This window comes from Zalophus californianus, chromosome 4, assembly GCF_009762305.2.
Source record: "Zalophus californianus isolate mZalCal1 chromosome 4, mZalCal1.pri.v2, whole genome shotgun sequence".
Taxonomy (NCBI): domain Eukaryota; kingdom Metazoa; phylum Chordata; class Mammalia; order Carnivora; family Otariidae; genus Zalophus; species Zalophus californianus.
Window position 1 is genome coordinate 171557016 of NC_045598.1, and position 22070 is coordinate 171579085.

At 38.7% G+C, this 22070-nt stretch overlaps 1 protein-coding gene across 5 annotated transcripts in view; it reads left to right on the plus strand.

Moving 5' to 3' along the window:
* Window positions 1-22070, plus strand: part of COL14A1 (collagen type XIV alpha 1 chain) — a 212549-nt gene that overhangs the window by 73964 nt on the left and 116515 nt on the right. For 4 of the 5 annotated variants that reach the window (XM_027624793.2, XM_027624808.2, XM_027624828.2 and 1 more), the window contains 9 exons: window positions 643-772; window positions 1532-1677; window positions 4621-4750; window positions 6626-6765; window positions 11531-11657; window positions 13513-13652; window positions 14146-14278; window positions 15608-15667; window positions 17258-17409. In XM_027624793.2, the coding sequence (XP_027480594.1) occupies window positions 643-772; window positions 1532-1677; window positions 4621-4750; window positions 6626-6765; window positions 11531-11657; window positions 13513-13652; window positions 14146-14278; window positions 15608-15667; window positions 17258-17409 (1158 nt within the window). The remainder of the gene's footprint in view (window positions 1-642; window positions 773-1531; window positions 1678-4620; window positions 4751-6625; window positions 6766-11530; window positions 11658-13512; window positions 13653-14145; window positions 14279-15607; window positions 15668-17257; window positions 17410-22070) is intronic. The other variant, XM_027624799.2, reaches the window with a different exon arrangement.

The window sequence follows — 22070 nt, forward strand, 5'->3', positions numbered from 1 at the left end:
ATCACAGGAGAGAACGCATATTGAGAGATGATTGATTGGATTTTTTTCCCATTTCCTACCTTTGACACAGCAATCACAGGGAATATGTTAAAATGTGATGAAATCTCCCCTCTTTTTTTTTTTTTTTTTTTGAAATGCAAACCTTTTGTTGTTCTAAACTTTGGTTGACCTCAGCATGTTTCACAGTATTCTTCCATATTATGGCAAGATTTTTAATTTTTTTTAAGTGTTCAAGAAGTAGATCAGGCAGATTTAAATCATCTGGACTGAAAAAGAAGTCAGAGTGCTTCCAATACTTCTATCTTTTTCATGACTAATAAGTCTGTTAAATGCTTCCTGAAACTCCATGGAAAAATGTCACATGTCAATTTTAAGTGGAGGTGGTTAAGATAACAATTAGCCTGGGAAAGACACTCTCCATCAGATATAACTTAATAAGGGACTTTTGGACATATTTCATAAAAGGTACATCAATTCCCAGAGGAATTCAAGGAGCATTGACTGCCTCAGTGGAAAAGACGATGTGGCACAAATAAGAAAATATTGAATGATGTGTTCTTGCTAGAGATATTTTGCTCTTTGGTTTCAATTCTGCATGTCAGATATTCCATACTCTCATTCCTCGAACTGTTCTTTAATTAGGTGGTGGTGGATGGAAGTGTGTCTTCCACGGTGTTGAAAGGCTTAATGTCTTTAACTGAATATCAGATAGCAGTCTTCGCAATATATGCTCACACGGCCAGTGAAGGCTTACGGGGAACCGAAACCACACGTATGTATTGAATTCTACTCCACGTCTGACCTTGTACAGCATTGCTTAGGTGGCCTTTCTTAAGTTGGAATTCTGCTCAGGTTGTATTGATGGCCACCCTGAATCCAATTCCTAGGCAATGGTTGTGGTGCTCTATGCGATATGGGTCCATGTTGTAGTTGCAGTTTGTAAGTGCTGCATATTCAGAGGGATATTATAGACCTCTGCTTTGATAAGGAGAGAGCAATCTTGGTGGTGAAGGACACAAAATATATGTATTCACTTAATAAGCAAGTATTTAGTGAATATGTATTATGAACTAATTTAACTACCGACTCATTCATGTCTCCTCATTTGTCTCTGCGTGGATGGGTATATATTCATTCACATATTTGTTCCCACCCAGCCACGCATTCTGTCATTTACTAAGTGACACAATGACTGTGTTTAGTCATTTAGTCAAGCTGCCTCATGGCAGACGCTTGGCAAGGGCCATAAAACAGTGGTCAGAATAGTCTCCTTGCTCTTGACTGGCTCCCAGAGAAACATGCCCATCACTGTAGTGGGATATAAGAAACTAGAAGTTGTTGTTCCCGCTTTTAAACATTCACTATGTTTGCCCTCCTGGGAGGGGTTGGCATAACTGTGTGAACATATTTAAGGATGAATATTATTTGAAAAGTAGACTGTGTTTACTTAGTAGATAGTAACACCTAGATACTTTGAAATAGGCAAGCATACTGATAAATGGCTGAACATTAATAAAAATATCTCTTGCAGTTGCTTTACCCATGGTTTCTGATCTTGAACTATATGATGTAACTGAGAACAGTCTGAGGGCAAAATGGAATGCAGTGCCTGGAGCATCAGGATACCTGATCCTCTATGCTCCTCTCACGGAGGGTCTGGCTGGGGATGAAAAAGAGGTAACCACCTGCTGCCTACTAGAGTCCTAGAATCTTTGACTTCCTGAAAATGGCTTTTTTTTAATTCTAAAAGTTAAATGTATAAAATTTAGAAAATTCACATTAAAGGGGAAAATCACTTGTAATCCCCCCACCTAGAAAGAGCTATTGTTAATATTTACTTAAGTCCTTTTTAATGCATTTTTTTAAACACAGCAAATGGGTATGGTTTTGTAGTCTCCTGTTTTTATTTTGTTTATTGTGAATATCTTTTCATACCATTAACTAATATTTTATATGGTTGTTTTAAATGGTGCTATAGTATTACATTGTTGTTTTGCATCAGGACATGTTTAATAAATTACGTGTTATTGGGCATTTCGATAATGTGTTGAATAAATATGCTTTTGTGATCATTCTTAACATATAACTTTGCAAGGTTGTCAGATTATTTCCTTAGGATAAATTCCTAGAGATGGAGTTTATCTTTTCCAAAGGGCATGCAAAGGCTTATGCTAAGTATTAGCCAATGATTCTAGAGAAATTTGTTATAATTTATATTGATGTATGCAGTTCACAGATGGTTGTTTCCACGTATGTACACTGACTTAGAAAGTTTTTTTCCTAATTTGAGAAGTAGAAAAATGTATTAGCATGGATTTTTTTGCATTTATTCCATTTGAAATGATGAATCTTTGACTTTCAAATGATTTATTTTAGGCTTTGTTTTTAATTTGTAAGGAATGATTACTATAATACAGATATTCAAGGAATGATGAGGAAATATCTGTAACACTTGGGAGTGTTTGACTAGGCAGATAGGGTGGTCAAAAGGGAGTTCAGAACTCAGATCTTTACTATTGTCTAAACATTGTCTTTAACATTGCTTCTGGTGACATAAATGTTTAGGGCCAAAAATATGGTGAATCTGAGTGTCAGGAACAGAGCATTGGTGATGTGTTTTTGTTTGTTTGTTTTGTTTTCACCTAAGGTTTAGAAAGCTTTAGTTCATTTGGATTTAATGTTGATCTGAATTATTTTGGCAGAAGGGACACTTAAAAAAATGAAGCTAGAAAGATGATCAGCTTCACCAAGAAGGAGAAAAATAAGAAAGAAAGTAACACCAGTTCACACCCAGTAGATTAGCACTTTTTAAAGTTTAGTAATAACTGCATATTAGTGAGCATATGGGAAACAGAATTATTCATGTAAATTGGTATGTAAATTGGTACAGCTGCCTTGGAGAATAATTTGAAAGATACCATCAAGTTGAAGATATGTATAACCTTTTAAGGAATATATCATAAGGAAACCTCCTGCAAGGCTTTTTGGGATACAAGCATTTGTTCAAAACACAATGTTGCAAACGATTGACATGTTCATCAATAGAGGGATGGAAAATAGCAGAATATTTACACAAAAGAATACCATAAAGGAATTAATAATGTCATCTCTGTCCCTGCCCATCAACATGGATAAACCTTGAAACAGAATATTGACAGAAAAAAAAGTTGCAAAAAATTATGTTGTTATGATTCCCTTTATGTACATTGTTAAACATACAGAACTGTATGTTATTTACAGATATATACATAGTAGAAGTAAATAACTGGATTAGTAAGGTACACCTCAACCAGAGGGTAGAGATAGGGAACAGAAAGAATGAGAAAGAATTTCTGTTTTATCTGAATATGTTAGCTCTTTTAAAAATAAAATCGGAAGACATTGGGAGGGTATGTGCTATGGTGAGTGCTGTGAATTGTGTAGGACTGTTGAATCACAGACCTGTACCTCTGAAACAAATAATACATTATATGTCAAAAAAAAAAAGAAGATAGTAGGAAGGGAAAAATGAAGGGGGGAATCGGAGGGGGAGACGAACCATGAGAGACTATGGACTCTGAGAAACAAACTGAGGGTTCTAGTGGGGTAGGGTGTGGGGGGATGGGTTAGCCTGATGATGGGTATTCAAGAGGGCACGTTCTGCACGGAGCACTGGGTGTTATACGCAAACAATGAATCATGGAACACTACATCAAAAACTAATGATGTAATGTACGGTGATTAACATAACGTAATAAAATTAAATTAAAAAAATAAGATCAGAAGCCAATATGACAAAATGTTAATATTTATTAAATCTGAGTGGTGGGTGCAACAGGGTGAATCCCATTCATTTCTCTACATTTATTTTATATATGTGGAAATATTTCAGAATTAAAATTTCTAATTTGACAATAACATTGGCACTTGGGTGATTGGAGACTGACTCTGGAGATGTTTTTCTTCCTTCCAAAACAAAAATAAAACCATGCTGTCAGGCAGTTGTCACACAACTAAGAATGTTGGCTAGTTTATTTGACTCCAAGGGTCAGAAAAGTCATCCCGGAATCAAAAAGCAAATTGCCACTTTGGATGTCAAGGTGGATTGATCTCTTCTGCAACCTGGAAAGAACTTGCAATCCAAGTGCATGGGCCCCTTTTTTGAATGGGGCAACAAAACTGGTCCAGCTCAGTCAGGCTTGAAGTGAAGAATGGGCACCCAGCCAAGGGACTGGTTTGAATTAGCCAGTGATGAGAGATGCCCATTTGGCTCTGTCCCCAGCTTGCTGACCTAGAGCTTATACTCTTTCTAGACAACATTTCTGACTCAGTTCCACCCACACTCTTCTGAGGACTGAATTTGTGAGGCTGTTATTCTGGCTGAGATTACAACTTGTCCAGATGTAAAGCGTTATCCTAAAACAGCACACATGGGTACGTTCAGTTTTGCATGGTTCCATGGCACCTGTTCCTAATATAAAATGACACCAGACAATGAAAAATTATGACTGAAGCGTTTGAATAAGGGGTTGTGAGGACACAAAATCTTACCCTACGAAGTCTCACCTTTACTCAGCCACACTGATCAACATGAATGGTACACATTGGCTAACGATCTGATAACGTGTGTTCTTTTTTCAGATGAAAATTGGAGACACCCACACAGATATTGAATTGAGTGGGTTGATGCCCAATACAGAGTACACAGTTACAGTTTATGCCATGTTCGGAGAAGAGGCCAGCGATCCTGTCACAGGCCAAGAAACCACATGTGAGCAGCTCAGTCATTCAGAGGAAATACTGGAATAAAAGCCCAAATACATGTTGGGATTCTAAACTGGGAATACTGGCTTTGGTTGAAACCTTTAGGAGCTAACTGTAACTTAAGAAAATGTGTATTTTATTTAGTGGCAGGAAATATACCAGTTGATTAAAAAAGGAGGGGGATGGCCCCCCCCAAAATGATGTCTGTGGGTTCCTGTTCCTAGGACTGGCATATTTATGCAGTAAGGAAACTAGACATTGTTCCACCCAACTGCTAAATTTAACTGAACTCCAGAAAAATTTGGAGCAAAGCGTACACAACACTTAAAATAATTATATTGCTTTTCTCTCTCCTATACTTTCTCTCTAGCCCCTGATGTATTAAGAGAGTCACTAAACTCTATAGGCTCTTTATGGCCAAATAGTCAATATGTATTGAATGAGTGAAAAGAATTGGTCTTTTCACCAATTTTCACTTTTCACTAATTGGGTGAGGAAGCATCGTACTTTGTGGCGATGGCTGACAACTATTATTTTTTCTCTTCCAGGTGTTTGCTGGCTCTATCAGCACTCTATCACAGGCTCGCGAATCGATTGATCGATTGCCTGGGTTTTAACTCTAACTGCTCTTCTCTTCCTACTAACTGTGACCTTGGCCAAGTTACCTCAGTTTTATGACCTATATAATGGGGATATTATAATCTCCTTGCAGGCTACTGTAAGGGTTTAATGAGAGACATGAGTTATAATGATCTGTTCCAGAGCATCTCAGACTCGTAGAGCATGTGATAAACCTTAATAGTTGGTTGTTCTATAAGCCTGTAAAAGCTCATAAAACTCTCAAAAATTATTGACAAATTTTAATCTGTTGAATCAGGAGAGGGCCCTTGAAGAAATACAGAAAACTATGGAGTTGATAGGAATCTGCAGAAATACCAATGCTTCTTCATATAATTTTAAAGCAACTGCAAAGAGTTCATTTTTACACCTTCCCACAAAGCCAGTGGGATTTATCCAGGGCAGGCCTCCTACTCATGGAGTCAACAAATACATATATTGAGAACTTGCTACACTGGGGATAAAGCCGGGAACAAAATTAATCCCTAATCCTCTGAAGTTACAATATATGGAGGGAGAGAGACAGTAGATCAATAAAATCACAATATAAGAAATAAACCAGGGACGGGAATTGGGGTTGATTGGGGTGGAAGCATTATTTTACGGACGATGATCCTGGAGGGCCGCAGTGGGAAGGTGACCTATGTTCAGAAACCTGAATGTTAGATGACTCAAGGGTTTTTGGCCTGAGCAATAGGAAGGATGGAGTTTCCATTTGTTCAGAGGGAGAGATTGAGAGAGAAGATTGGAAAAGGTGGCAGGAGTCGGTAGTTCGGTTTGGGACAGGTTAAGTTGAAAATGCCTAGTAGATCCCCAAGTAGAGAGGACAGAGGCCATCAACCTCGCTCTACAGGTGGGAAATTGTGGAGAGAACCAGCAGAGTGACTTTGCCAGCATCGAATGACAGTTGAATGAAATAGCTAAGATTTAATTTCAGGTGCCGTGGTTTTTGATCCATTAGGTTTCTTATTTATAGCAGGCTGTAATAATAGCATTGATTGGAAAAAACAGACACAGAAAATGTACCTAAATCTTATTTATTTCTAAGCACGTGTAACTTATTAATACTATTCATTCCTTACAAGGAAAGATTTTTTCTTTGTTAATTTGTTCGTTTTCTTTGTTGTAAGTTATTATCTGGGTAAAATTTTTCATATATGTGTCGTTTAGAAATCAAAGATGCTGGGGTGGGTTTTTTTTTTTGGCTTTTTTAGGTGTATGTTATTTAACATTTTAATAATTTTCTATTCCACTTACTGCAAAGTGCCTTTAAGTCCACCAAGAAACCTGAGAATCTCCAATGTTGGCTCTAACAGTGCTCGGTTAGCCTGGGACCCAACGTCAAGAAAGATCAGTGGTTATCGAATTGTATATAACAACGCAGATGGCACTGAAATTAATGAGGTAAGCTGTGGATCACAATGTCTATTTTTTTTTTTTTTTTGGTGGGTGTATGTTAGCTTTTTATGGCTGCATAACCGATCATTCCCAAAGCTGTAGTGGCTTAAAACAATACAAATTGTTTATTTTCTCTCACAGTTTCTGCCAGGAATTAGTGCGTCAACTACTTGGATCTATATTTTTGGCTTGGGGTCACTCATGAGATCATTGCCAGATACTGGCTGGTGCTGATGTCATCACAACAGCTTTTCATTCAAATGTCTGGTGCCTGGTCTGGGAAGACTGGATCAGCTGGGAGCCAGAGTAGCTCTCCGTGTCTTTAACTAGACTCTTTACATGATCCCTCCAGCATGGCAGTTTTAGGGGAGCTAGACTTGTTACATGCTGGCTCAGGAGTACCCAAACATGTATCCAAAGAGACAAAGAGAAAGAGAGGGAGAGAGCACTAGGTGAAAGCTGTGTCACCTTTAGTTACTCAGAGAAGTCACAGAATACCACCTCCACCACACGCCACTGGTAGGAGATATCACAAGTCCCCACGTGGATTCAACATGAGGAGGAATACAGGTCCCACCAATGGTGAGAGGCAGGCGGGATGGGAGATGTGGCCATCTTTGGAATATATAGTCTGCCCCAGTGCAAGGAGGTAGGGAAGTAGGTATCTTCCTAGATGTTGTAAACTAGAATTAATGTCAGTGTAATCCACTTTATCTCTCTCCTTTTGAGTAAACTACCATCTGAAAGATGCTAGTTAGATGAGTTAAATACAAAACTGAGTAATTCAAGTTTTGTGTAGGAAGATACTTTAAAATGGCAGAACTTACTAGAACTCATGAAGATACAGTATCTTACTTATACTCAGTCACTAATAACTTCTTCACAAATAATAATTTCTCCACAAATTCCTTCCTTGGGAATATATTTTAACAGGATAGATAGCAAAGTTATTATTATTTTTCCTCAACTTGATCCAAGAAGTTAAGACCAAGAGGGAAATATGTTGAATTACATCATTTCTATTTTCTGACCAGATGAAGAAACTGTTTTCATTTGCAGAAACAAACTGTTTCCTACAATTAAATCCAAGCAGTATTTTGCAGAATGCCCCCTCACACGGGACATTGGATAATGAAAGCACAATACTGCACATTTGCTAATATTTGGTATTTGTATATATTGTGAAATGATCAGCACAAGAAATGTACTTAACATCCATTAAAAAAAATTATAGCTGTTGTGGCCTTTTATGGTATTTTAGGTTATTTGCCATTATAAAGAATGACCCCAGACTAATATATTTGTTGAGAACTACATGTGTTTTTTTGTAGTGTTTTTCAATCTTGGAGATGCCTTTGGCACTTGCTATTTCTAATTTGTATTGTGCTGGGAAATTAGAAAACTATATTTGGTAAAGCTGAATTTAAAACATGAGAAAATGGTCTACGAATGAAAATCTGAGAAAATTTTATTTGAGTAAAATACATAAACAATATGTGGCTTTGTAGCATTTCCAATTTGACTGGTGTGTGTGTGTGTGTTCTTATTTCTTAATTCTTAACCATGCCATTGAGACTGAATGTTGCTAGACAAATGTCTTTTGTTTAAGTGTAACATTACTTTGCCTAATTTGGGAATATATGATTTTAAGGGTGAGTATTCCTACTATATTTTGCTTTAACTTGTGTTAATTAAGCTTTTATTTATAGGCAATACTACAGTTGGGTTTTTAGGAACCTTCCAAAACATTTTGGAATGAACTTTAAAATGTCCCAACCAAAATCTACTTAGTTATGTAACCTGCCATTGATCATAAGCTTTTGCTTTTGACTCAATTTATATTTCTCTGATTTACTTCCTGTTCCTCCCATCTTCCCTCCTTCACTTCCTCTTTCTCCCTTTTGTCTTTTCTGTATTATCCTTCTCTCCAACTGCTTGGAGACCAAGGAAGAAAAACGAAACAGGGCACCCAAATGTCAATGGTGATGGTGGTGATGGCAGCTAACCTGTGTAGAGTGCTTACCTTGAACCGGCCACTGTTCTGAGAGTTTACAGAAAGCCCCTCATGCAACCCTTAGAGAAAACATGGCTTGTCAGCTGAGGACAGGGCCATCTCAGAGAGCATGTGCTGGGAGAGGATTTGGGGAAATGTGCAAGCAGGATGGAAAACTAAAGTGCTGCCATTTGAGTTTTATAAATGAAAGGCCAGTTTTTAGACTCAGACGCAAGTCCAGTTCCCGACAGCTATGACTCAATAAGAGAGCCCAGAGCGGAGCCCAGTCCCTTGTTCCTCATCAAGGACTCTTTATCCATCCCAGAATTAGACTGAAATTAAGCTTTTAGTCCAGACTGTTTGAAAATTTTTCAAAAATAGTTATATAACCATGAGATCATGGTCATTTGTTATCATTTTCTCAAATTCTTCTCCTACATCTTGAAAGTACTACCAACAAAATCAGTTCCAGAACTCAGTCTAAAACATAATATAACTAATAAAAATAGATGACACCTTAAAGTTTTCATTTGATGGAATAAAATAATCAGTAGTTAATGCATAAAATATGGTCTGTTCAAAGGCAAATAGTGCTTTAATAAATAAAAGAGATCTTTTCAACAGATATATATATATATATGTATGTTTCAACATGTATGCTGAAAAGATATATACTTATATACATATGTATATGTGTATATATATATATATATATACACACACACACATATATAAAAGGGGAAAACTGTGTGTGTATATACACACTTTTTCCCTTTTTGTCTCTTGGTGTACCAAAGAAAGTTTGATTTTTAACTGCTTTGTGTATGTTTGATATCTTCATGAAATGCCTATTTGTCACAGATTTGGGACTTAGAAGTCAAGGCATAACTACCCATTCCAGCTAATAGATTTATGTCCTGGAAATTAGTTTAGGTCTTTGGGCCTCCCATTCCTTCTTTGTAAAATACCTATTATAAATACTTAGGGTTTGGTGGGGGGAAGAGGGGGCTAAACATGACAATGAATGTGAAGTCCTTGACATGTTGTAAGTGCTCAGTAAACCCAGCTATTATAATCCAAAACAACAGAGGCAATATGTAAATATCATTTAGAAGAACATGTCTTGAACTCCTATTTAAAATACGGATTTGTCTTTTCTGTGAGTTTAATGAAGCCATACTGTGCATAGGATTTTGAGTCCTGTAAAATACTTGTGTTGACGCACTGGGTACTAGCTGGTTTTCCATTGGGCAAGTTCCTTAATTTTTCAGAGTCTCAGTTTCACCATCTTCAAATTAAGGGTAATAATTAGCTACTCTACAAGGTTGTGGACTACTGGTTAAAGGAACTAATACACAGGAAGCATACAGACAATACCTAAACCAAAGTAAACATTAAATGCTAAGAATGACCTATAATATTATCAGGCCCAGATTCAGAAGAAGATAATTGATATTTTCAGTTCACTCCTGTAACTAATACCCTGGCTTAAAATAATAATCCATGATTATGCAACCTGGGCAGAGCTCAGCAAGGACAGCTTGGCTCTGCTGATCCATGTGGTGTCAGCTGAGGTGACCCTTGCATTCATGAGGGAGCTTGACTGAGCCAGAACTTCCAAGATGACTTCACTTCTGTGTCTGGTATCTCAGCTGGGGTGGCTGAGGTTGGTTGGCCCTCTTTAGCAGAGTGGCTAAGGGTTTCAAAAGGATGAAAGTGGAAGCTCCTTCCCCCAAGACTCACACTCTCTTTTTTGACCTGCAGTTGATTTCTTAGCGATGTATATGGTTTCTGGATTGCTCTGAGTTCTAATGAGCCCTTTATTATCTCTCTTAAAAATGATCTCTGATGCCTCCTCTATTCACTCAAAAACAAATATAATTCAACATGCAGTACTGAAGAAGCTAAACAAGGTCCTGTTCTGGAGGGGCTTACCCTCTACACAGGAGAAAATAAATATATAAAATAATCACAGGCTGTGTTTGGTGCTGGGAGGAAACAAACAAGGGCAGTGTTAGGGGATAGCCCTACTGAGGTAGGTGACAAGAGAAACCCCCTGTCAGGAGGTAAAAGTTAAGCACAATCCTGAGAGATGGCAAAGGTCTAGTTCTGAAAAGAGCTAGGATCCCAAAAAGCGTGAATTGCATGTGCAAAGGCCCTGAGGTGGGAAAGACATGGACTTGAGAGGTCAGTGTGGTTGGAGTCCAGTGGGTGATTCAGATTATGGCAAGAAAAAGGAGCACTGCTCCAGATTATGCAAGACCAAGAGGTCATCGCAGGATGCTTGATTTTGATTTGGAAGGCAACAGAGATAGCCAAGGAAAGTTTTAAGTAGGACAGTGACACATTTTATATTTTGGTAAAGGTCACATTGACTGCCGTGAGCAAATCCATATAGTAAGCTTAGTCACCTTCCCCTTAACCTCAGGTGCTATCATGTTTAGTCATTGATAGTATTGTAAATAATGGATCTTATTGATATTGCTCTAAATACCTCTTGAAAACATTTTAAATGGTATCTTTTTTTGACAGAGTCTGCTATCAGGTAAATAGGTTCATTTCTTCCATTCCTCAGCGTCTTATTATTAAGTGCCTATAAAGGTGAAGATTAGAATTGTATAATACAGAAGCTGACTGGTTCTAGAATTCAGTAATATTTTTGAAGTCTTTATAGCTTTGCTGCCAGGCCCAGTAAACTACAGACAATAAGAAAATGCCTTCTGTTTCCTGTGTCTGGAGAGTATCGGATGTAGCTGGTCCGACTTCTCTGTTTTGCAGGTTGAAGTCGATCCTGTTACTACCTTCCCTCTGAAGGGCTTGACGCCGCTCACGGAGTACACTGTGGCCATTATCTCTATCTATGATGAGGGGCAGTCGGAGCCTCTGACTGGAATTTTTACAACAGGTAAGCCTTATTACGGTTTGGAAGTTTCCAAGAGTAACTATATAGAAACCAGAAGCTGGAGCAGCTTCCTCAACTATGATTTTGAAGAGATTACATTTTGATCTTTGTTTGTGTTGTATTATTATTATTTTTAAAGATTTATTTGAGAGAGAGAGAGAGAGAGAGAGAGCACACGTGCTCATGTGTGTGGGGGAGGGGCAGGGGAAGAGGGAGAGAGAGAATCTCAAGCAGGTTCCCCACTGAGCACGGAGCCCAAGACGGGGCTCCATCTCATGACCCTGAGATCATGACCTGAACCAAAACCAGGAGTTGGGCGGTTAACCGACTGAGCCACCCAGGCGCCCCTACGTTGCATTAACAACTGAACAATTAGGTGACTAGAATGTGTACTGCTTAATTATTTTCTATCAAAGCAAAGGAAAGAGAGGAAAGATCATCTAAATTCAAAAGGTCCCAGTTAAGTAAATGTGTGAACTCTTCTATTCCTAATCTTACACCATTTCTTTTGTTCTATGGGCCTAAAAATTTCACAGCTTTCTTCTGTTTTCATATGCATGTATGTTAAGTTGAACTTCCAAAATTGCTGACACCCAACAATTTTTTGACCTGCAAGAATGACAGTTTCATACTATGTAACCTAAAACATCAATCTTTAGCCAATAATGTACTCATGTAGCCTGAAATATTAATACAACAATATGGAATCTTTTAATTACTAAAATAACATAAGGCATGACTGCATGATTTTCCTTTTCTATATATATTCTGTAGTCAATAAACACAAAAAGTTTTCGCCTCTTGGTGGCAAAAATTCTATTGTTTGCTTTCTGAACTTAACATTGCTTTGCTTGGGAAAACAATTGAGTGCTATACTGAGGACAGGAGGAGCTATTTTGGAGAGATCAGAAATATGCTCCATTGAGAAACAATGTTCACAGAAAAAAGTTCAGTAATTCCACAAAACCTCCTGAGGGCTAACTCCAGTTGGGATTCTCCTGGTGTCCTGTGAAAGAGTTTTAAAATCTCTAATTTCAGGGTGCCTAGGTGGCTCAGTGGGTTAAACGTCTACCTTCGGCTGAGGTCATGATCCCTGAGTCCATGATCTTGGAGTCCCGGGATCAAGCCCCATGTCGGGCTCCCTGCTCAGTGGGGAGTCTTCTTCTCCCTCTCCCTTGGCTCCTCCCCCTGCTTGTGTTCTGTCTCTCTCTCAAATAAATAAATAAAATCTTTTAAAAAATAAGTAATAAAATCTCTAATTTCAAGTAATAAAAATCAACGACTGAGAATGGCTGACACAGTTGGATGTTGGGCTCTTGTACATCCCTGAAGTATGAAACTGTGGAAGGTCTGATGAATCATTTTTCACTTCCGATGGCACCCATATATACAAGATTAAAAGGATGTCAGGTTCTTTAACCTATTACAAGGGGATGATTTAAGCACAAAAGCAAATAAAACTAAGAGGGACATTTCCCAGACCTCGAGGACACCAATTTGTTAATTTCCTCAACATAATGAGAAAATAGTATCTTAGTAAACTAATGAATAGGACACTCTTACTTTTTATAGTTCGTGAAAAGAGCCAAATAGAGAATCTAAGAGTTCTGGAAATTACTGGAAGACTTTAAAAACTGTGCTGTGTCCATGGTCTTCCTGATTTATACTGTGGGTAAATGCTGGCTGCAGAAACTTGAGGTCCCACTGCGCTGATGGGCATGGCTTTCTCAGCTTCCATGTGCTTTCCTAAAGCCAGGGGTTCCTCAGAGAGCCTTCTTCCCACAGCCCTGGGAGCTATGTGAGTTTGGCTTCTTTGCCTTCTCCATTCTCTGACAAAGTCTCCTTCCTTGGCTCACAGAGGAGGTTCCAGCCCAGCAATACTTGGAAATTGATGAGGTGACGACAGATAGTTTCAGAGTGACCTGGCATCCCCTTTCGGCTGATGAAGGGCAGCACAAGTTGATGTGGATTCCAGTATATGGTGGGAAGACTGAAGAAGTGAGTTGTCTGAAACAGACTGAAAAGTAATCTGGAGCATTTTCTCTGGAAGTGAATACCCACTGCACATTTGAGTTGGTCTTCACTTTAGAAGAGATTGAGAATCCCAGAAGTAATTAATATTTTGCCTGGCATGGAGTTTTATAAATGTCAAATCATATGATTTTTCTAAGATTAAAATGGCATTTTTTGGCTAGGGCCTTCATCATATATACAATATATTTTCAGGTCCTTTGACTTTCATAAACGACATTGAACAAAAAAAAAACTTCAACTGGTACTTTTGCAATATTAATAGCTTGTTTGTTGAGGGAATGGAAAGGAATTAGGTCTCTGCTTTGAATTTAAAATTGAATTCAATGGCCCTGGAGTTCTTTCTGCTTAGTTGTTTCTTGCTTATGCTGAGGATAACTTTTTTTCCTTTTTATTATTTTTTCTTAACTTTCACTTCTACTCCAGTAAACCCAGTTACTAAGCACCAAATGCTTTTCAGGTTCTCCTAAAAGAAGACCAAGACTCACATGTTATTGAAGGCCTGGAGCCCGGCACTGAATATGAAGTGTCGCTCTTGGCCATACTGGATGATGGGAGCGAGAGTGAGGTGGTGACCGCTGTGGGGACCACACGTAAGTGTCGGTCTGTTTGAGGGGACTTCACCAGTGGCCACCATCCATTCTGATACCCTCCCCCGCCCAACTGGTTGCCTGCCCATCCACCTTATTCCTGCCTACAGAGGCTTCAATTTCTCTATGTCCCCCAGAGTTCTTCATGTGTCCTCACCTTTTTAATGAAACTGCTATGTGAAGCATATGAGAATCCTAGGCTATCACCATAAAGGCAGAGACCATATCTGTCTTGTTCACCATTATGTCCCCAGCAGTAGCATAGTGCTTGTTATATTTTAACTGTGCAATAAATACTTGTTGAATGGATGGATGGATGGGTAAAATAATTTATAAGTGAATAAATGAGTGAACAAATAAGCTGAGGGCAAGCATGTCCAAGAGCTTTTGGAATTTCCCAAGTCAATCTTGGTTCCAAGAATCTTGTATAAAATGCACTCACTGATTCATTCATCCCTTCATTTTTTAAATATGAGGTATTAACCACATATTAAATTTTCTTTGATGAGGTTCCCTGGAATCAGATTCTGAGACAGAAAATTGCATCCAGAAGGTTAATTGAAGACTGTAGTTGGGGAGATACATCTGTAAGGAAGTAAGGATGGCAGGATGAAGCATAGGGAGAAGCTAAAACTGAGCCTTTGGCTAATTCCGTGAGGAGTTCTGGACCTGGGATGACCCTCCGCAGTTGTCCCAAACTGAGTCAATGAGGCTGAGTCTTTGTATCCCTGCATCTCCAGTATTTGGAGGTGGGCCATCCCATAACAGAGTCTGTGACCTCAGGGGGAGGCAGTTCCCAGAGCTCTGAGCCATTGGCAGCCAGTATTCCAGAAGCTGGTGATGAATGTGTTGACCCTGAAGAGGGGCTCTGGGCGGAGAATCACACAACTGCTCCAATGCGCTGGTTGCCCAGGGTGAATACATGACATAGAAAATGCGCTTATTCTCTTCCTTGGTGGTCTTGTTTGGCTGCCCTTTCACAGCGTGATCTACAGCACTGTTTATTTTCCTTTAATTACCGTGGTTATGCCCCATTTCACAGTAACAGGAGGTTTCACAAAGTTATATGTGTAATTCAAATGTTTATATGAAGGCTAGTATCTGTGATTAGAAACATTACTTCTTTGGGGTTCAGTTTCCTTATCAGAAGAATAGATATCACATCTGCTTTATTTACAGCTCATTTCTTCTTTCTTCCAACCGGAGTCAAGATGGTTGGGAAAAACAAGTGAGATAATATAGGTGAAATTTTCTTTGAAAACTATAAAATGCTATACACAAATGTGTAGTTACGATCATTACAGAATTTTAAAGTAATGAATATTTTTTTAGTTGACAGTTTTTGGACCGAACCTTCTACGACCATAGCCCCCACCAGACCTGTGACGTCAGGTAAGGACAAATAGAATTTGTCCCCATTTACCCAGAAGAAAAGTTTGATTTAAACAGAAGTTATGTTGTCCCAGTTTTATTTATTTTACATTATTATTTAGGAATGGGGACTTCCAATTCAAATTTTATTCCTTTTAGAACCTCTCAAACTTCCCTTAGCCCTAAATGCCAATGAGTCTTTGGACTTCACTGTGACATCTCTATCTGTTCCATCTTTGTTTTGGGTTCCTATTTAGTCTTTCAGAGAATGTTCACATAGCACATCCCAGGAATCTATTCCTTCTCTTGATTACAGTGACTTCTATTGCCCTCTGTTGAGAATTACTCACATCATGGTGTCCTTGCATTTCTGTGGGTAACCGAGACCTGGCTGGTCTAATGGGCTCCCCACCTCAGCTATTTTCTCTTTCAACGTAACTTCCGCCTCCCCCACCCCCATTATGATACACCTTCCAACTAGCTGTCAGAGTCAACTAGGTGAAACACAAGTTTGATTATACCGCCTTTTTTCCCACCTAAAACCCTCAGTGGCTCTCCATCACCCATTCATTCATTCACTGATTCATTCATTGTCCAGTTAATCTTTATCGAGCCCTTCTTTAGCACAGTGCCCCAAATCTCTTTATCATGACATCCAAGATCCTTCTGCTTTTCTTCTTGGACTCAACCATATTTTCCAAGCTCTCCCATTTCCTCCTGCCATCTAGAACTCCTAGCCTTGAAGGTGAGACATTGCCTCTCATTCCCACTACCTGGTACCCTCCCCCAATTTTGCCTGCTAAATGTCACTCTCTTCCCTCCTCTGTGACTTTTACTATTTTTGTCAAGTGTTCACCCCTGTATATCTCAAAGGCCTAACACGGTCTGACATAAAGGAAACACTCAGTGAATGTTTGCTGCATGAATGGATGAATGAAGAGAAGAAAGAATCACTGGAGATGGACAGAGTGAAATGAAGTCAGATGGGATAAAGGAGGGAGCCAGCATCTCGGGAGAGGAGAAGGAGTATGTTAGAGAGCATGGTTGAAGGGGTTTGGACAGATATCAGAGGAAGGATAATATCCACATGGGCTGAATGGATAGAGGCAGCCATGGTGAGAGACGTGTGCTTTGAGTGATGAGTGTTGAAATAGAAATGAGGGACCAAATGAATAGGCTGTATGTTGGATGCTGGATCATACACTGAGGCTGACCCCATCTGGTCCCTCATTTTTGCTTCTCCAGCAGAGCACTGGTGGGAGGTGTTCGTGGGCATGCTCCCCTGGAGGCTCCCCTTGCCCAAGGACTTCTCCCCAGTTCCCTTTACTGATACATATATATATATATATATATATATATATATATAGTTTTGAGGGGTCCATGGTCCACCTTGTAAGTATCTCTTAAACTCATTTCTATCTGCTACCCGTAGATATGATGCCCACCCCCACCCCGCCATTAACCACCAGAGCTTAATTGTTCTTCATATGACTCTACATTAGAGAGATATATTAAGTGATACTCGTTGCCATGTCCGCAGACGGTCTCTAGAGCTCATTTTGGGATATGATGGGTTAAAAGTTCTTTAATCCTTGGTTGTGCTTATTCCAGTTTTCCGAACGGGAATCAGAAACCTGGTTGTAGATGACGAAACCACTTCTAGCCTGCGGGTAAAATGGGACATTTCAGACAGCAGCGTGCAGCAGTTCAGGGTGACCTACCTGACTGCTCAAGGGGACCATGCGGAAGAAGTGGTAGGAACGGTCTGTATACGTACAACTGCCTAGAAACCATGCAGTTCCCTGACTAACAGAGCTAGTGAGGCTGTCTCCAGAGATCTGTGCAAGCTGGACTGCTCATTTCTTGGTGACTCTACCATCTCCAGAAACTAACGTTTTCTGTTCATGCAGACTTCCCTACTGGTTTCTTGATGACCTTTCTATCTCCAAAACTAGCTCCACATATGACTTGCTTCAAATTGAGAAAGTTTCTGAACCTTGTCTCCCATGCTGCTTCTGCTGCCCTGACAATTCGTTAGAGCACCAAAGTTGGGTCATACGTCGTCCACTGCATACCGTCACTGTGTGTATATACAGTTGACCCTCGAACAACATGGGTTCGAATTGCACAGGTCCACTTATATGTGGATTTTTTTTTTGATAAATACAATACAGTCCTGTGTATGTATTTTCTCTTCATACACAGTCCTGTGTATGTATGTATGTCCTGTGTATGTATTTTCTCCTCATAACATTTTTTTCTAGCTGACTTCATAGTAAGAATATACCATGTAATACATACAACATACAAAAATATGTGTTAATCAACTTTTTACACAAATCGGTAGGGCTTATGGTCAACAGAAGGCTATTGGTAGTTAAGTTTTAGGGGAGTCAAAAGTTATACATGGATTTTGGACTGTGCAGGGGCTCACCAGCCCTAATACCTGTGTCGTTCAAGGATCAACCACACACATATATAAACTTCTAACATATAGACTTTTAATATATACACATATACTAAACTTCTTTGCCCTTGGGAATATGATTAAAAGTTTCTATGCAAAGCATGCATGAAAGGTTGTCTTTATGTAGTTGAAGTGTTCCTAATAAGATAACATCCATTAATACATAGTTATGTTTTTCACTGACATCAACTCATTTTCAGCAGTTTTATAGTCATTTCTAACTTATTCTTAAATCTGACTATTTCCCTAAGGAGATTTGGATTTTTATATGCTGAGTTTTCTTTGTTTCATCTAATTTGTTTTTCTTTATTAGAAACCTGGGTACACTTTGAGTCATGGTCTTCCCGTGTTTTCTTAATTTACACCATATCATTCCTTTTATTCAAGAACCTGAACATTGTTTCCTGGACGTACTTCCTATCAGACCAGATAACTCCAGTTTGCATCTAAAGGAAATTTTTCTTTTTAGTCATGGACTATGCCTTCTTTAACCTCATTACTTGTATTTCTTGCCCCCTGCTGCATTATTTTGAGACACTCTAGGAAAGACATCTCCAAATTCATTATTGCTCAATGAATAACATTATTATCCTTTGTTCGTCCTCCTTATGTATAAAGGCCTTTGATGAAAAATTATTTTTATTTATGTGCTTACATAAACAATTATTTGAGCCTAAAATTGTCTCAGGAAAGTATTTAATTTCAGGCTGATAGAGGACTTGTTACAGAGCACAGTGATACCCTTTGGAATAAGTCACGTGCACGGTGAATAACCAGAAGGTCCACGAAATTGGTCTGGGGTACTTTTAGAGGTTGATGGACACTTAAACAAATTAAATTGAGTTATAAATTCACTCAGATCATACATTTCAAACGACCCACGATTGAAAAATTCAAAATAAAATTGTACTTAACAATGGTAACTAGGGACATAATTTGGATGTTTCATTTTCCCTGTTACTGTCCCATATTTTAATTTAGTTCCTAAAAATGAGACCCATAAAAACTTCCCAGAGTAAGAGTTTTGTTTTTTATTTCTACTCTTTCCAAGAAACATATTAAGCTTCTTGCTAAATTATCTTGCAATTTGGAAAGACTAACAATTTAATCTCATGCATGTACTTGTAAGTTATGCAAGGTAAAGTAATAATATTTACTTTGGGTTGTCTCTAGATAATAGTCCCTTTGCTAGTTTCTTTCATTTCACACTGTTTATTTTGAAACACTTGGACACCTACATGAAGGAAAAAAAAGACCAAAAGTCTGAAACACACATGTGGCCCCAGTTAAGCAAACCCTTCATAAAAATGAAAAATATTGATAAATTTGGTGGTGATTATTTACTGTGCAGAAGTGTTTTTGCTAAACCGAAGAAAGTACTGTGGAATTTTAAATATCAAGCTCCTCTACTGAATTCCACTTGAATTGGATTTGTACACACTTAATTTACAGGCATATTTTCAGGGACCCAACTGAGGATTAACTGAGAATTTATATCTCAGTGTTTAGGAAATGTTACTTCTACATAAGTGTATTATTATTATTAGAGACCGAAAGTGGGTGCATCTAGATTTAGATTATAAAACAAAAATAGGGTAAGCAGTTGCAAATCTGTATCAAAATTCAAAGGCCTTGAACTCCCAACACCAAATGAGTATCTTTAAGTAATAATGCGCGACAGAGAGAGACAGAGAGCTAAAGCACATTATAAAAGTGAGAAAGTTGTGTCAAGATAAGAGAAATGCCTCTTACCGTCTTACCAAATTTTCCTTAACTATAAAAGCTGATCAGATTTGCTTGAGGAAATGATCAAATGAGAGCATCGTATACGTCTGTAACATTAGTAAACAAAGTAAAACTTCAGTATATGGAAAACAAGGAGAATTCAATTTCCTTTTCCAGTCGAGTAAGTGAAGTATTCATATATTTGCTAAACCTAATCAAATCTACCAAATATTTCCAAAAAAGAGCTTTTGAACTTGCAGAAAGTAAAGCTCCTTGACCGGCAATGACTTTGCCCTGAATTTGTTGTCAGAGTATGGAGGCCTCACACTTCTTTATTTGTGAAAGGCTGATCAGGATTTCAGACTTTTCTAGAGCAGAGATGTCAACATCCATAACCATGACCTGAATTCTGATTTGCAAGAAATGTTCCAAAACACGTATACTCAGTGTGTGGCTCTGTCTCCTACAAGATAAGTTCAGATACTAAGATTAAGCTTTTAGAAACATTTATAGCGATTTGACAATCCTGCAACATCCAAGGACATGATTATTTTTTCCAGAAATTTTGTTTTACTGTATTTTATAAAAATATTAGTCTTCAATAGGTTGGAATTAAAATGGCAGCACCAAATCTACCCAGCCCCCTACCACAGATAGCATTTGACTCACTGTCTAGACACAGTTTTATAAGGTGGGAACACAATGAGATGCAGGGAACCCTATTTCTACCGATGAGATCCAGGCTGCTCCGAACAGCTTTGGGCAATAATGGAGCCAGACATGAAGTTCCATTTCTAAAAGAAGATTTAAAATGTGAAAGTTCAGTGGTTAGGTTTGCATCTCATTTAATCGTAAGCGTCTTTTATAGAATTGTTTTATAAACAAAACTGCCATCTGCTGTGATCTGCTGCATCTGTTTTTAGTAAGAGCCCATCTTTACCCTGCTCTGTGCAAACAAGCAGAGGCCAAGCAGAAGGAACTTTGCATTCCCAAGAGGAGATTTACATTTTATTCTTGGAAATGAATATCATTAGGGTAAAAAGGTTCAAGCGGTGTAGCCACATGAAGCACGGTGTAGTGGTTAAAGCAAGGCTCAGGCTAGATATCCTGGATTTCAGGATGGCTTCTTTACTCAATAGCTTGTAGGCCTCAGTTTCCCCATATGTAAAACTCATGTAAGGTTACTCCTTACCTCAAAAAGTTGCTATATTAAAATTCTTAGGGTAGCACCTGGCGCATAGTAATTGCTGGGTAAAAGATGACTATGATTATAAACCACAGCAACTACTTCCTAACAAGCTCAGTGATTCCTCTAAAATGGCTCTATTGCTTTTCAGAATTCCACCGTCTAAATGTGATTGGTTCCAAGCCCATGCACTTCTCAGTTTGAAAGATGACCTTATTTAAGGAGTATCAACATGGGTGGTTTGCTAAACAGACAGCTTGGACTGAATGCCCAGGCTCTGTGTTTCAGAGGAGTTCTATTTAAAAGAAGTGCCCTGAAGGAAGCTACATTGATGGGGTAATGCAAGTCAGGGCAACCCCTGTTCTTCCTTTACCTGTCCTTAATTCCAGGCTTATTTAACTCATTCGAGAATAAAGCAGAGCTCTTTAAAAAAAAATCTTCCTCCTGGGTCCACATCCATACAACCCTGTAGTATATTTCAGTGTCCCTTTCATCCAAGGAGTAAAATCATACTAATTCAATATAAAATCACCTAATTCAGACTTCCTTGTTAACAGTATATTTTAGAAAATTGCTTCTAGAGCTTAGCAGTACCTTAGCAACAGCTGCTTCTGGGTTCAACTCGAGGCTTCCTAGGGCTTATTCCATGATTTATAGGTCTCTTCCCTCATCCAGAAGTAGACAGCACAGCCCTTTGCCTGCTGGCATTCTACCCAGCCCTTGAGTCAGAAAGCGTCTCCAGCTGTCCCGGTCTTGTGACTCCTTTAAACACGTTTGGGTTAGTTCTTAGATCTTACTTAGCATTTTTCCAGCCATGATTAAGTTCCTCAAATGGCCTAGAGATGGGCCAGCATCTGACTGCAGAATCAGAGGCAGAAAGTCTTGTGGTTTTAACATTGAGAACATGTGGCTTTTCTGGTCCATATGCTCTTTGGGGGGATACCAGAATTTACACTACTGAGCTACGTGGCGTGTTACACCAATGCTTGTGCAGTGTGGACCTCACCCCTGCATTTCCGTTTTTGTCGCCTTGAGAGGTAGAGTGA